This window comes from Eumetopias jubatus, unplaced genomic scaffold, assembly GCF_037043125.1.
Source record: "Eumetopias jubatus isolate StellerSeaLion01/CBP00866 unplaced genomic scaffold, mEumJub1_p1.0 scaffold_12, whole genome shotgun sequence".
Classification (NCBI taxonomy): Eukaryota; Metazoa; Chordata; class Mammalia; order Carnivora; family Otariidae; genus Eumetopias; species Eumetopias jubatus.
Genome location: NW_028274818.1, coordinates 66,800,905 through 66,814,585, shown reverse-complemented (window position 1 = coordinate 66,814,585; position 13,681 = coordinate 66,800,905). Strand labels below are relative to the sequence as shown.

At 48.1% G+C, this 13,681-nt stretch overlaps 1 protein-coding gene across 2 annotated transcripts in view; it reads right to left on the bottom strand.

The window, feature by feature from the left end:
* ACBD3 (acyl-CoA binding domain containing 3) overlaps positions 1-13,681 on the bottom strand; it is a 36,134-nt gene that overhangs the window by 4,277 nt on the left and 18,176 nt on the right. For both annotated transcript variants that reach the window (XM_028111667.2, XM_088017191.1), the window contains 5 exons: positions 12,959-13,099; positions 9,338-9,496; positions 7,306-7,480; positions 3,665-3,851; positions 1,178-1,462 (listed from right to left, as the gene is read on the bottom strand). In XM_028111667.2, the coding sequence (XP_027967468.2) occupies positions 1,178-1,462; positions 3,665-3,851; positions 7,306-7,480; positions 9,338-9,496; positions 12,959-13,099 (947 nt within the window). The remainder of the gene's footprint in view (positions 1-1,177; positions 1,463-3,664; positions 3,852-7,305; positions 7,481-9,337; positions 9,497-12,958; positions 13,100-13,681) is intronic.

Below are 13,681 nucleotides of genomic sequence, written 5' to 3'. Positions count from 1 at the left end.
TGCCAGTCCCCGGCCCTGACACTGCTCGGGGGGCCCCTGCCACGGGGGTCGGGGCACCTGCTCAGGGGTCTCTCTCGTCTCTGCTTGCTCTTCCCTCACTCCTGTGTTTTCCCTTCTGGTTTAGTCAGCAGTATCTGTGGGCGATGCTTCACCAGGCTCCGGTCCTCAGAGATAAAGGCCATGGGACACAAAGCGGCCCCTCAACGACACGGGCCCATGCGTGTGTTGCCATACGTGGCCCCAGGGGGCCTGGTGTGCAGCACGTGTGGTGCCTGGATCCAACTTCAAGCCTCCACAGCTGCCTGAACTTCTAGCCTTCCTCCACAAACCTCCGACAACTACCTCTTTTGGTGTATCCCGACACAATCTCTGCGAAATGCTACCAACCGTCTTCAAGCACGAGCAGCTGGTCTGCAAGTCACCCCAAAGGTTACTAGTTCCAAGAACTGAGAGGCTGCCTCTTCACGCCCATAGCCAGGGCACTCCTTCCACCCGAGCCTCCACCAAGCCGACCCAGGAACTCAAGTGCTCACTAGGTACATACCAAAGCCCTGAGCTCTACCTTTTCTGCAAAACAAAATTAAGGAGACCATCTTCTCCATTAATATGCATACATTTTATAACCTACTTCCTAGACCGAGAGAGTTTAGACTGTTCTTGGAAACACTCCATTTTGTCCACTTGGGAGAAAGTAAGAACAGCTGACTTTTTTTTTTAGGTACGATGTTCCGGTATGAGTTTCTGTATTTACACTAAAAAAAAAAAAAAAATCTTAGAGTAACGACCTAAAAAGCTAATATCAGAATTGTAAATTTAAATAAACTCCAGAGTTGGCAGAATTTCTTACTTGCTCTTTTAAAATTTTTCAAAATGATCTTGCACATTTGGCTTTCCAACACAAAGTGCTGGAAGTAAATCAGTACTGAGCAACCAGTAACATAACACGTAACACACTGCCAGACAGACCCGCCAAGCACTAAAACAATGGCACGCTCGGACCCCAGTCCCTTCTGAGAGGCTGGCCTGTCTCTCAGCCTTTCCAGCTGAGGTCCCACTTCTGAAGAGATGAATCCCTGTCCAGAAAGAGTTAACCGGGATAAGGGCGGCTGACATAGGAACCATGCCCTTCTCGCCAACACACACCCCAGCACTCGTCAGCACGGCCCCACTGCTCTACCTTCCTCCTCCTCGTCGTCATCACTGGACTCGCTGACGTGCACGCTGACGGCAGTGTTTGGAGAGTCTGTCCATTCAAAGTACACCCCAAAGCCAATGTCATAATTGTCTGTAGCAAATTCCCAAAAGAGGTATGATCCTTCTTCATGGGTGGGGACTCGAACAGTGACCACTTCTCCTCGGCCCACTGTAATCACGGAGTCTGCATCCTGCCGAATCTTCTCTTTAAAGTCTTTGATCTGGGGTCGGGTCCACATGGACGGAGCTGCTATCGCTGGAAGAGATTCTAAAGGCAACAAGAATTACGCTGAAGAGGATGAGCCTTCACCTGCAGGCGGCCAACTCGCACGGGACCCCGCCCGGCCGCAGTGAGGCGCCACGTGCCATCTGGTCTCCCTGAGGGTCAGGGACTCAGAGGAACGTCCAGGCTCCCCAGCCAAGTGTCCCCCCCGAACTGCAGCATTTACCGAAGTCACCAGGCATCAAAGGTCACCACACCACTTCAAGGAACACACGCAATCCACAATCTCAGAAGAGATTTTTCTCTACACTCTGATTACGTACGGGGATTGGAGACTGACCTTGGAAACCTCCTAGCTGGAGCCAGGGAAACCTAATAATGAAGAGTATCTGGACTTAGGTATAAACTCACTTTTGGATCTGGACAAAGAAAGCTGGGCTTTGACTTCAGGCTCTCTGTCAAAAAAAGTAAAAGCCTTGACCTCTGAGGATCCCGAAGTCCCAGGGGCTATTCTAAAAGAGCTCACGGAAGCAGAAAAACGTGGGCAGGATGGCACCGCTAGGGACCGAACAGAAAGGCGGAAAGTCTTCCTGCTGAGCAGCGTCTATGTGCACCAGACCACTCAGCAGGTTTTTCAGACACGGTCGCAGAACCTTTAACAAAAGATTCATTTGAAAATACTGGGAGACCTAGGGCACCTGGCTGGCTTAGCCAGCGGAGCCTGTGACTCTTGACCTTGGGGTCATGGTTCCAGCCCCTACACTGGGTGTGGAGGTTACTTTAAAAAAAAAAAATACTGATAAACTCTTATAAGGATAAAAGGGAAGAGAGGTTAAACCATGGGATTTTCAAGATCTTATCCAAAGCTGTTTTCTGTTACTTACTCTAAAAAGACAAGGCAGATGTCTGAAACCAACTTCCTTATGAACCACACCGCCACCCAGCCCACCTTAGTGTGTAGTCTTGCTTCGGCTTTCTCGGCTCAGGCATCTCTTCCCCAGGAAGCCTCTGCTGACCTCTGCCACTCGGTCACAATCCCCGCATCACACACTCTCGACCTACACAGTGCCTCTCTCCCCACCACAGCCCTTACGTGGCTATGGTTTGCATCTTTTTTTTTTTTTTAAAGTTTTTATTTATTTATTTGACAGAGAGGGAGAGACAGCGAGAACAGGAAACATAAGCAGCAGGAGTGTGAGAGGGAGAGCAGGCTTCCCGCTGAGGAGGGAGCCCGATGTGGGACTCGATCCCAGGACCCTGGGATCATGACCTGAGCCGAAGGCAGACGCTTAACGACTGAGCCACCCAGGCGCCCCTATGGTTTGCATCTTGTGTGTCGTCCTTGTGTGAGGGGACAGCCTCACACTGTCCCCCTATGCTCAGAAAATCTTCAGTCAGTTGCTGAAGGAACGAATGAGCTGCCCATAAAAAGCTAGACCTTTGAAAATGCTAAGTTATCTTCTGGTCCTTTAGTCTCAAAAAATACTGCAATAGTTGGCAGGCAGCCTCCAAGATGCCCCTGACCCCGTGATGCTCACGTCTGGGTATTCACACACTTGGGAGGTCACCAGCCACAATGTACCAGGGTTGGTATGTGTGGCCAACAGAATACCATGCAAGTGCCAATGTAGGACTTCCAAAGTTAGAGCATGAAAGACACTGCCATTCTGCCTTGTCCCCTCGGATCACGTGCTCTGGAGGAAGCCAGCCACTGTGTCCAGGACACTCAGCCCGAAGGACAGGCTTCGCAAGGCAAGGAACTGTGGCCTCCTGCCAACAGCCAGCACCAGCTTGCCAGTCATGGAGGGAAGCACCGTGGAAGCAGAGCCTCTGGTGCCCGTGGAGCGTCCACCCGACTCCAGTCCCAGCCAGCATCGTGACTGAAACCCCATGGGACTAGAACCACCACCGCTCAGCTAAGCTGCTTCCTGAAACCCCAGTAATCTCACCCACTGTGTGAGACAATAAACGGCTGTTACTGGAAGCTGCTAAATCGGGGTACGATTTGTCACATAGCAACAGACAACCAATACACAACCCGAAGTGTCCAAAAGTCCTCTGACGTGCTCTTCTCTGCCTATTCTAAGGGTCACCAGAGGCATCGGATTCAGACTCAAAAGGGTACAAAAGCATTCAACTCTCACAAATATGTGATTGCTCTCCAAAGCCAGTGAGCCTGACTCATGCCTTGCTTTCCATGAATCTCAGTTATGACATCTGGATGGACACACACACACCAAACCATACCTTTGGGTCCATTCTCCACGGCTTCTTCCGCAGCTTCTGGTTCAAGTTCTTTCTCTGGGTTGTCAGTGTGAGTTTTGGCCTGTCCGTTGACTGACATCCTATCGCCCGGTGCCGCTGCGTTCACTTTTGATGACGCAGGCAGAGAAGCCCCCACGACTGCTACTTCCTGCTGTTTCTGTAAGGCTGCCTACAAGTGGAGAAACAGTGAAGACACACTGACCAGACGGCTAAGGATAGGACACTTGCCCTGGAATGCACTCTGACCCTGTGTTTTTGTCCTACTAAAGCACTGTGCTTCAAGAAATTACTAATGGGGCGCCTGGGGGGCTCAGTCGGTGAAGCGTCTGCCTTTGGCTCAGGTCATGATCCCAGGGCCCTGGGATGGAGCCCCATGTCGGGCTCCCTGCTCGGTGGGGAGTCTGCTTCTCCCTCTCCCTCTGTCTGTCCCTCCCCCTGCTTGTGCGCTCTCTTGCTCTGTCAAATAAAATCTTTAAAAAAAAAAATCAGTAATAGACTTTATCAGTTTTATTTTATCTATGATGAGTATTAGTAGGACAATACCGAGCCAGCAGCTAAAAATGCTGAAAAATTATCACAGACAAAAACCTGGGTCACGTTTTTGTGACCTAAGGATCATTAGAAAAACCAACCAGGAAAAATTAAAGTAGATAGAAATAATCAACCCCAAAGAAAATTATATGCAAAAATTGAACACAGTAATATTTGTTCTTAAAGCCGACAGAAGAAAATCTTGATAAAATTCAGATACATAAAATCCGAATCAGGAAAATTAAACTTGGTAGTAATAAATGATCACAGAGGAAAATTCACGAAGGCAAAAGCTGTAATTAGTAAAATCCGATATGGGACCCCAAAGTAATCAATCAAATATGGGCAATTACTCTAATATGGACAAAATCAATAACTGAAATCTTCACCATAAACTATACACAGAAAAACATCACAACTGAACTGAAAACTGTTAATCATGTTATAAAAGATATCAACCCAAGAATTAAACAGGCTTACAAAATGGAGCCTGAGGCCAAAATACTTTCTTAATGACAATTCATCACTGTTATTAAAATAATGTACATTCATAAAAATGGAATCAAAATGTCCCAAGTCAAAAGGGAAGAGTAAAAACATCTTAAACACAAAGAACAACTATTTGGGGACATTCCCCTCTTCTATCAAGACGGATATTAGTATTATCAGATATACCTAAATGTTGTTACTTAAGCAACTTTTGGAGAAACTTTGAATTATGCATAGAGGAACATGTACAAATCATACACAAAAGTACAACCTGATCATTCTTCATAAAATAAACATACCCATGTAAGCAACACCAGGTCAAGACATTAACTGCACCCAGAGTCCTCCTTTTGACACACTCCCCAACCCGTGCTGCAAGGGTAACAACTAATCTGACTTAAAACACTACAGATTTACTTTGCCTGTTTTTCGACGTTATATAAATGGAATTGTGTAATAAATGTTCTTTTTTGTGTCTGGCTTCTTTTACTTGACATTATTTTTGCAAGTTTCATCCATAAGGTTACATAAGTAATTGTATTTTGTTTGTCTGCACTGCTACGATATTCCATCGTGAAGATACAAAATTTATCCATTTTACTGTTGATGAACATTTGGGCATTTAAGTAACTCTAAATTAAAACATGAAGTCATAAGTGAGCTTATGTTTACAAAAGTAAAAAATAAAATAATGAAACAAAGAAAAAACAAAAGAAAAAAGCCTTTATAATCTCACGGTTTAGGGATAATGACATATTTCTACATACCTGTACACAAATTTAACTTATCATCTACAATCCAATTACTTCCACAAACAGCCACGCTTTCCTCTGCGGCTAACAGAGGCTGATAATACATGTTAGATTTTAAAATATCTCCTTTCAAGGCCTAGATTCTTGGTCATTCCCACGAGTTTTCTAGAAAGAGTACCAGCTTCCCGAAAAAGTGCATACAACCAAAACAAGTCGGCACACTCAGAACATTCACTGTGCGACAGGACAGCTAGAAAAGCATTTCCGTGGATGATCAGCAGGCCCAGCTCAGATGGCCGCTCTCCAGGAGGCCATGCTTGAAATCCTCCAGCAGAGTGAACAACTCCCTTAGGGATCCCACTGCCCACGAATATACATCTATTACAGACAGCAAATCATTATGATTTATTTACATCATCTCTCATCTGTACTTTGGGAAGGTTTTAAAAGCACAGAAAGGTAGAGGAACAAACACCCACGTAACTACACCTCCAAATGAACAAAGTGTTAGCACTTTGTCATTTTGCTCAGTACGTATAAAAAAAACCACTACTTTATGTTCCTTCCCCAGTGCCTTTCCTTCTCCATTCCCAGAGACCACCAGTCAACGTGTAAAACCGAGTTTCATCACTGTAATCTAAATTACGGATTCCAGATCCTTCTCTTCCACAGATTCTTGGTTTGCCCTACTTGACCAACTTTGTTCTCACTAAATGACAGCAACCTATAAACAGGGCAGGGCGTGTGAGCTATCCCACTGGAAAATCATCTCAAAACCCATCTCAAAGCCCTACAAGCAGGAAGAGGGAGTGGTACGCTCAAGCAGAAACAGGCTTTCCAGGACAGAAAAGAAATCCCTCAGAAAAGCCACTTACTGTCCTGAATAAACTCTGGGGTGACATCCTTTTCAGCTTATGAACGACACAAAATCTGCAGGGCTTTTCAACTTCAAGGGAAAAGGTATTTTAAGTAAGGACATTAATTTTCAGAGAATTTAAAGAGGTTGGCAAAACAATCAAGATCACTTCATCTGACAAGAAACACTGAGCAACTATAATGTTGCACACTTTCTTCCCGTGGACTGACGGGTCATAACTACTTTCTAAATGGAAAGTAAGGAAGTAAAACTTTGCCAGATTAACCCCAAGAAGGCATGAGTGCCTCTGCCCGGTGTGAAAAGGGAACACAGATCAGCGACCTGCTGTACGTACACAACACTTTCACAGAGCAACTCTTTTTCTCATTTTGGTCCCCTGAGAGTTCAGTAAGGTGAGCGGGGCCGGTACCGGGATTTTTTTCTCCCATTCCCGCTCACTGGGAGAAAAGGCAGAAAAATCAGAGCAGTAGGTAACTTGCCTAATATCAAACAAGATAACGGCAAAGCCAGGACCAAATCCAAGTGTTACCTTGCTCCTCTTCACCCCACATTCTTCACACCTCGCCACCTACTCCCGGTGGAAGCCAAGTCCCTGGGGGTGGGGAGCTGGAGGAGGACTGGCACTGTGGTGCAGGGGGGCACGGTCTTGCTCTAGCACCTCACGCAAACATCTAGATGGCCAGCCCGCAAAACCTGCCGACAGCCTGAGGGAACGGGTTCTCCCACAGGCAGCAGCCCCGGCCAAGGCCCGCCCACCGCCTGAAGGACACGGCAACCCAACTTGAACACGAGTTACCCAGGATCACCAACAGAGTCTGCCCCAGACTGTCATTTTTTGCCTCCACGTCACCTGTCTGCTTTCATAACTGCCGGTGCACCCCGAGTCTCCCCACAAGGCCCCCATGCGTCACATTCTCCTTTGAGGCTAACGGCGCAGAGCGGCTGAGCAAGGCGAGGAGGGAGCCCCGGCGCACCTGCTGCTGGGCGAGCTGGGCCTGGTAGAGCTGCTGCATGTACTGCTGGTAGTGCTGCTCCTGCAGCTGGCGGACGAGCAGCTGCTGCTGGTCCAGGCTGCCCGGGTACTGCTGCGCCGCGTACTGCTGGAACTGCACGGCCGTCTGCGAGTTCAGGGCCGCCATGATCTGCTGCCTGAAACACCAGAGACACACACTCGTCGGGCCACGGGCCATAGCTCACGGCCAGAGCAGACGGCCTCGTGGCTGATCTGTACCACTGGTCACCCTGCTCAAAGACTGAGCCGGGAATGCCTTCCCACCCGCATGTGCTGCGGGCCCAGAAGAAAGGCTTCAGAGAAGACACTGGGCTTCTCTCTCACTTTTCACCGAGGGTTTTCAAGGAAAATCTGGGATGGAGAGGGAGAAGGATTCCCGCGTCGGATCCCCATCGTCCCCATCATAACTACAAATGGTCGCCGGGCCCTGACTGTGCACCAGGCGCCATTTGCTTGCAGGTACCAGCCACCTGGGCGGAGACAAGGCTTCAGACGGGAGGCGGTGCCGGCGTTCGGGAACTTGCCCGAGATCACTCTGTGGGAGCAGCCAGAGCCGGGACGCGGTCAGGCAGGCCGGCATCAGCGCGGACTCCCAGCAGGATGCTGTCAGAGGGTGCCCTGTCATCTACGGTGGGGGTGTGTGTGGGGGGGGGGACACGACACGACAATGACAGTAACATTCAGCTGCCGGCCATGGCTTCTCTACCTGAACACCCAGAGAGCAGAAAGAGGAAGGACAGAAATCAGAACGTGTCACGAGCGGCCCTGGTAAATATAAGTAAAGCCAGGGAAACTCTGCAGCTCTCAGGCATTTCATTTAAAGCCTGCCTTCGGGGCGCCTGATTGGCTCAGTCGGTTAAGCATCTGCCTTTGGCTTGGGTCGTGGGATTGAGCCCCATGTCAGGCTCCCTGCTCTGCGGGGAGTCTGCTTCTCCCTCTCCCTCTGCTGTTCTCCCTGCTTGTGCTCTTTCTCTCTCTCTCTCTCTCTGTCAAATAAATAAATAAAGGCTGCCTTCCAGAACAACACTGAAAATAGTACCTGGGCACACTTGATTTAGAGACAGTAATTTCTGTTATTACAAATCTCATTTTCTCTCCTACAGGCACCACAGGCTTCCTACCTCAGTTATGTGACCAACTTAACAAAGTTCAGAAAGCCATCTCTCAATAGACAGAAAAATAAGTAGACAGATGAAATAAAGCAAAATCTCACAAAGTCCTGCACTGAACCCGACACTGGGCCCATCCAGGACGCTGCCTGCTCCCAAAGGTGTAGCATTCCTAGTCTCTCCCCGAAGTGGAATAAGGCCCTGGGTTGCTCTGTGACTAGCACTGAAACCTTTCTAAGGAGCCGCTGAGATAACGAGACATCAAGGGACTGTCATGCTCTCTGGTTTCCTCTAGATGCCACCACCCGCCCACACCTCAGACCTTCCTCCCACACGTGCAGTGTCAACCCCTTCCTCCCTGTCCCCAGAGCTCCCTCCTGAAGAACCAGTCCCTTGTGACACAGCTGCTCTCACAACCCTGAACGAGAAACAGTTTCAGGTCCCATCCTCTGTCCTGGGACTCTGTAACTGGGGCTCTCTCCAATTCCGGCCAGTCTGGCGGACGCATGAAATCCCAGACCACACCAATCCACACCGGGACAGCCTCGTGTCCCCAAGGCAGAGAACAGAAGGGACGAGACAGACATACAACTGGGAATCAAGACAAGATCACCTGGACCCAGGGACAGAGCCAGCAAGCCACCTCAGCTCCCGCTCTAGTCCCTGGGTCCTGGCAGCTAACCCCAAGCCCTTTCCTGTTCGCCACCCACTGAAACTTGAGCCGAGGCCCTCCGGGGAACGGGACTGACCACCGGTACAAACGGTGGGAGCTGAGAGGCGTGCACCTCCTAGCGCACAAGTCACAGAGTTCTCCCAAGGCGCGGCGCCTGGAGGCCGTGGCGGCCCGGCTCTCACACTGCAGCACCAGCAGTCCGACCCGCTTACTTCTGCTGCTCCAGCCGAAGCCTCTCCTCTTCTACTCGCCTCCTCTCCTCTTCCTCCCGCCTCAGCCTTTCCTCCTCCTCTCTCCTGCGCTTCTCCTCCTCCTTCTGCAGACGCTCTCTTTCTTCCTCTTCGCGCCGCCTCCGCTCCTCCTCCTCCTTCCTACAAGCAAGGACAGACACAGTGAACCCCGTACAACGAATCCTGCTTAAACATCACCGAAGACTTTATTTCCCAGTGAAAACTGACACAACTCGGAGAGAACGAAGCGGTCGTATTATCGAAATTTGAGATGCATACACTCGGCTAGTAGAAATTTATCCGGTGGGGTCAATCTCACAGTCCGCAAGAACATGGCAGAAATAATTCCGGCTGCGCAGAAGAGAAAGGTGTTCACCAGTAAGAGACCACTGAGATCATGATATGCCCACCCTGAAGGTTTCCTCACCTACCCTCACAGCGTCACAGGCTTTCCGTTCCCACTGTTTGCTGTGGTTGTAATTAAGCTTGTGCGAGAAATTCAGCCACATGCCTGCCTACCCTCAAAGTCTGTGCTCCACGAGGGCAAAAGGTGCCTATCTCCCAGTACTCCAACCTCGGAGCTGAGCACAGTACTAGAAAGAACAAGCCCTCAACTCATGAGTCTAAAATGAATAAGGCACCCCAAAATGCCACGTGGCCAGAAAAAAAAAAACGACTATGTGGCCCGACACAGACATTCAATATACTTGGTTTAATGAAAAGAGGAAGGAAATAACAGGAAAAGGTCTACAAAGAAACACCTTAACTGGGGGAGCCTGGGTGGCGCAGTCGGTTCAGTGTTCAATTCTTGCTTTCGGCTCAGGTCATGATCTCAGGGTCCTGGGATGGAGCCCCCCATCAGGCTCTAGGCCTAACACAGAATTCTGCTAAACTTTCTCTCTCTCTGTCCCTCCCCCACACACTTTCTCTCAAATAAGTCTTTAAAATACACCTTAAATGTGTCCTTTCTCATCTACTGAGAGAAGAGAGCGATTAAAAGCAAGGTGGGAGGGAAGGTTTTCAGTCTGTGTGTCACATACTGCCATAAATGAAAAATATTTATATCGCATGTATCTGTATATTACTTCTGAAATTTTAAAAAACGTCAAAGCTTTGAATTTAAAAGAGATAAAGAAGAGTGGAAATGCAGGTGCTGCCTCTCTCCAGCTCTCTCCTGCTCTCGGCTCCTTTCCCGGGGCGAGCACAGATCCCACGGCAGGAGGAGCGGGTGCCTTGCCGGCTGAGCGCGGTATGGAGGGCAGGACAGCTGAGGATGAGACGCAGGTGGTCTCTGAGGATCTGAGGGGACACCATTTCTTGGTCCTACCACAAGAACTGCTCGGCTTACCCCGTTTTCCTCCCCGTACTCCTGTAAGTGATGAACAGCACATCAGAGGCACAGCCAAGGCTCAAAACAGCAATAAGAAGTGACCTACTTCCAATCTGTCACAGCTGGGACAGGGCAAGATGTTCCACAGCCAGAGCTGGGCCTGTAGGACTGAGGAAGTCTAGGCTTAAATGCTTTTAAAGGGCACCAGATGGATTTCATCTCATGAAAGAAGTACATTTTTTTAAAAGATTTTATTTATTTGAGAGAGAGTGAGAGACCGAGCATGAGCAGGGGCAGAGGGAGAGAGAGAAGCAGACTCCTCGCTGAGCAGGGACTCCGGGATTATGACCTGAGCCGAAGGCAGACGCTTAATGACTGAGTCCCCAGAAGTACATTTTTAAAAGGAAAAACGCAATTTTACATGTTAAGATGACTACTAACTTAAATATTCAATTTTCCACTAAAAATCATAACTTTTTTTTTTGAGCAGCAAAGCAAGGTTTATTGATCGATAGTAAAGTGATAGCACAAAACTCCCAAAGAGCTCCGCCAGGACCTGAGAGGGACCCAAAAGTTTTGCCCGAATCAAAACTTTTCCTTTGGATAAAATTACAATCTTCCTTTGGATAAATATCTTCTGGAAATGTATTTTTTTTTTAAGATTTTATTTATTTGTTTGACAGAGAGAGACACAGCCAGAGAGGGAACACAAGCAGGGGGAGTGGGGGAGGGAGAAGCAGGCTTCCCGCTGAGCAGGGAGCCTAATGTGGGGCTCGATCCCAGGACCCTGAGATCATGACCTGAGCCGAAGGCAGATGCTTAACAACTGAACCACCCAGGCGCCCCTGAAAATGTATTAAACTACTTCCTATCACCTTAAACAGGAATAAATTACACGTAGTGCTATCTGTTGACGACTCAGGAGCTACAGCCACACACCGAAGAGCCGTCCGCTCCCTAATACTGTGAGCTACAAGTACACACCGAAGAGCCGTCCGCGCCCTAACACCGTGAGCTACGGCTACACACTGAAGAGCCGTCCGCGCCCTAATACCGTGAGCTACAAGTACAGACCTAATACTGTGACGGAGAGTTTATCTTCTTATCCGTGGCCCCTACTGCTATGCTTTTTTTATAATTCTTGTGTCTATTTTGATGGTTTCTGTCTTCTTCCTATCAGGCTGTTTTCTGTTCCAGTCCTGGTTAAGGTAGGAAAGCAGAGAACCAACGGTTTCTAAAGCAAGTATCTGAGGGAAAAAATGGCATTATAGTGTCATTTTCATTACTCTCATATTTCAGATAATCAAAGTTATTGAAAATATAACCTCTAGATAAATAAGGTGTTAACTGGGGGCACCTGGGTGCGCAGTCGGCTAAGCATCCAACTTGGTTTCGGCTCAGGTCGTGATCTCGGAGTCATGAGACTGAGCCCTGCTGTCGGGCTCTGCACTCAGCAGGGAGTCTGCTGGGGATTCTCTCTCTCCCTCTGCCTCTCTCCCGGCTTGTGCTTTCTCTCTCAAATAAATAAAATAAAATCTTTAAAAAAATAATAATGTGTTAACTGTAATGCTGTTGAATTCCCGTCATGACAAAAAATCCCATCAAAATAAATAGTGTATTCAGCAGCATTCCCACCCACCCCCTGGAAATAATTAATAAGCCACCTGGGAGCCAGAGCCAATATGAATGTCTCCATAAGGCCTACCACGTAGTACAGGTGACAGCCAGGATATGGAGCATAACGTTCTAGAAGCTCAAGGGAAACAACAGCAAAGGGTATTTCCCTTTGGGAGGGGAGAGCTACGGTGGAGCTTGCTCAAAACCTCGGTGTAACCAGGACAAGAGGAATGTTGCCACCAGATGGAAGCAGTAGCCCCTTGCCCCCCAAACTCCTAGTACGAATATGTTCTCATACCACCAGGTCTGAACAACTGTCTTAAGAAGTGGGGGCCCGGGAGCGCCTGGGTGGTTCAGTCGGTTAAGCATCTGACTCGATTTCAGCTCAGGTCACGATCTCAGGGTCGTGAGATCAAGTCCTGCGTCAGGCTCTGCGCTCAGTCTGCTTGAAATTCTCTTTCCCTCTCCCTCTGCCCTTCCCCCTGCTCATGCGCTCTCTTTCTCTAAAAATAAATAAAATCTTTAAAAAAAAAAAAAAAAGGGAAGTGGAGATCCACAGGCAGTGGGACATGTGATCTAGAACAGATACTCCGTAAGGCAAAGCATCAGGACCGGGGCTGCACAGGAATAAAGTACACCGTATCCTCGAACTTCACCTTTTCTTTTCTTGTTCTTCCTTCTCTATTTTGTGGGATGCAACATATGTTGAAAAGAGATGGCAACACCTATTTAGGAGCTTGACAAATTCTACCATGGCGTCCTCTTTAGACGTGTTTCCCAGGGCCGCCCATTCTCTCCTGGAAGGAATAACAAGAAAAGTCATTACTGCCTCTTCCTAAGAGAGTAAGAATGTGATTTAATTTAAGCCTAGACGTGAAAAATTCTCAACAACTAAAATGCAGAATGATTCTACCATAAGCAAAAGGCTCAAAACTCAAGTCTCAACAAGTAGGCATTACTGATGTATTAAATTACGTGTGCCACACACAACCCACACCTACTGCTGACTGCAGTCCAGCTGCACCACTGGTAACTTCCGTACAAGCAAAGGGGTATCTGAGTCTGACTTTCCTTCGTCACATTTTAGTCTTAACTGAATACAGCCCTCAGGGCACTGTTTTCTGCCACCACTCTGTGTATATCCCAGTAAGGAAAGCAGTGATTGTGTATTTTAAGTGGCTGCTTTTAATGTTATTTAGGAAGAAACAAATGAAGTTGTACTTGTCTTATGTTCATAATCAGATGAGTAAACTTCTTCCATATTATTTATCCATAAACCTCTCCAAGCCAAAAACAGATACACATCTGAAGGCTCCAGAAGCTGCAAGCAAAAATGGCTGTTTCAGTCTTCCTCTAAGCTAAGGAACCAGCCGTTCGCA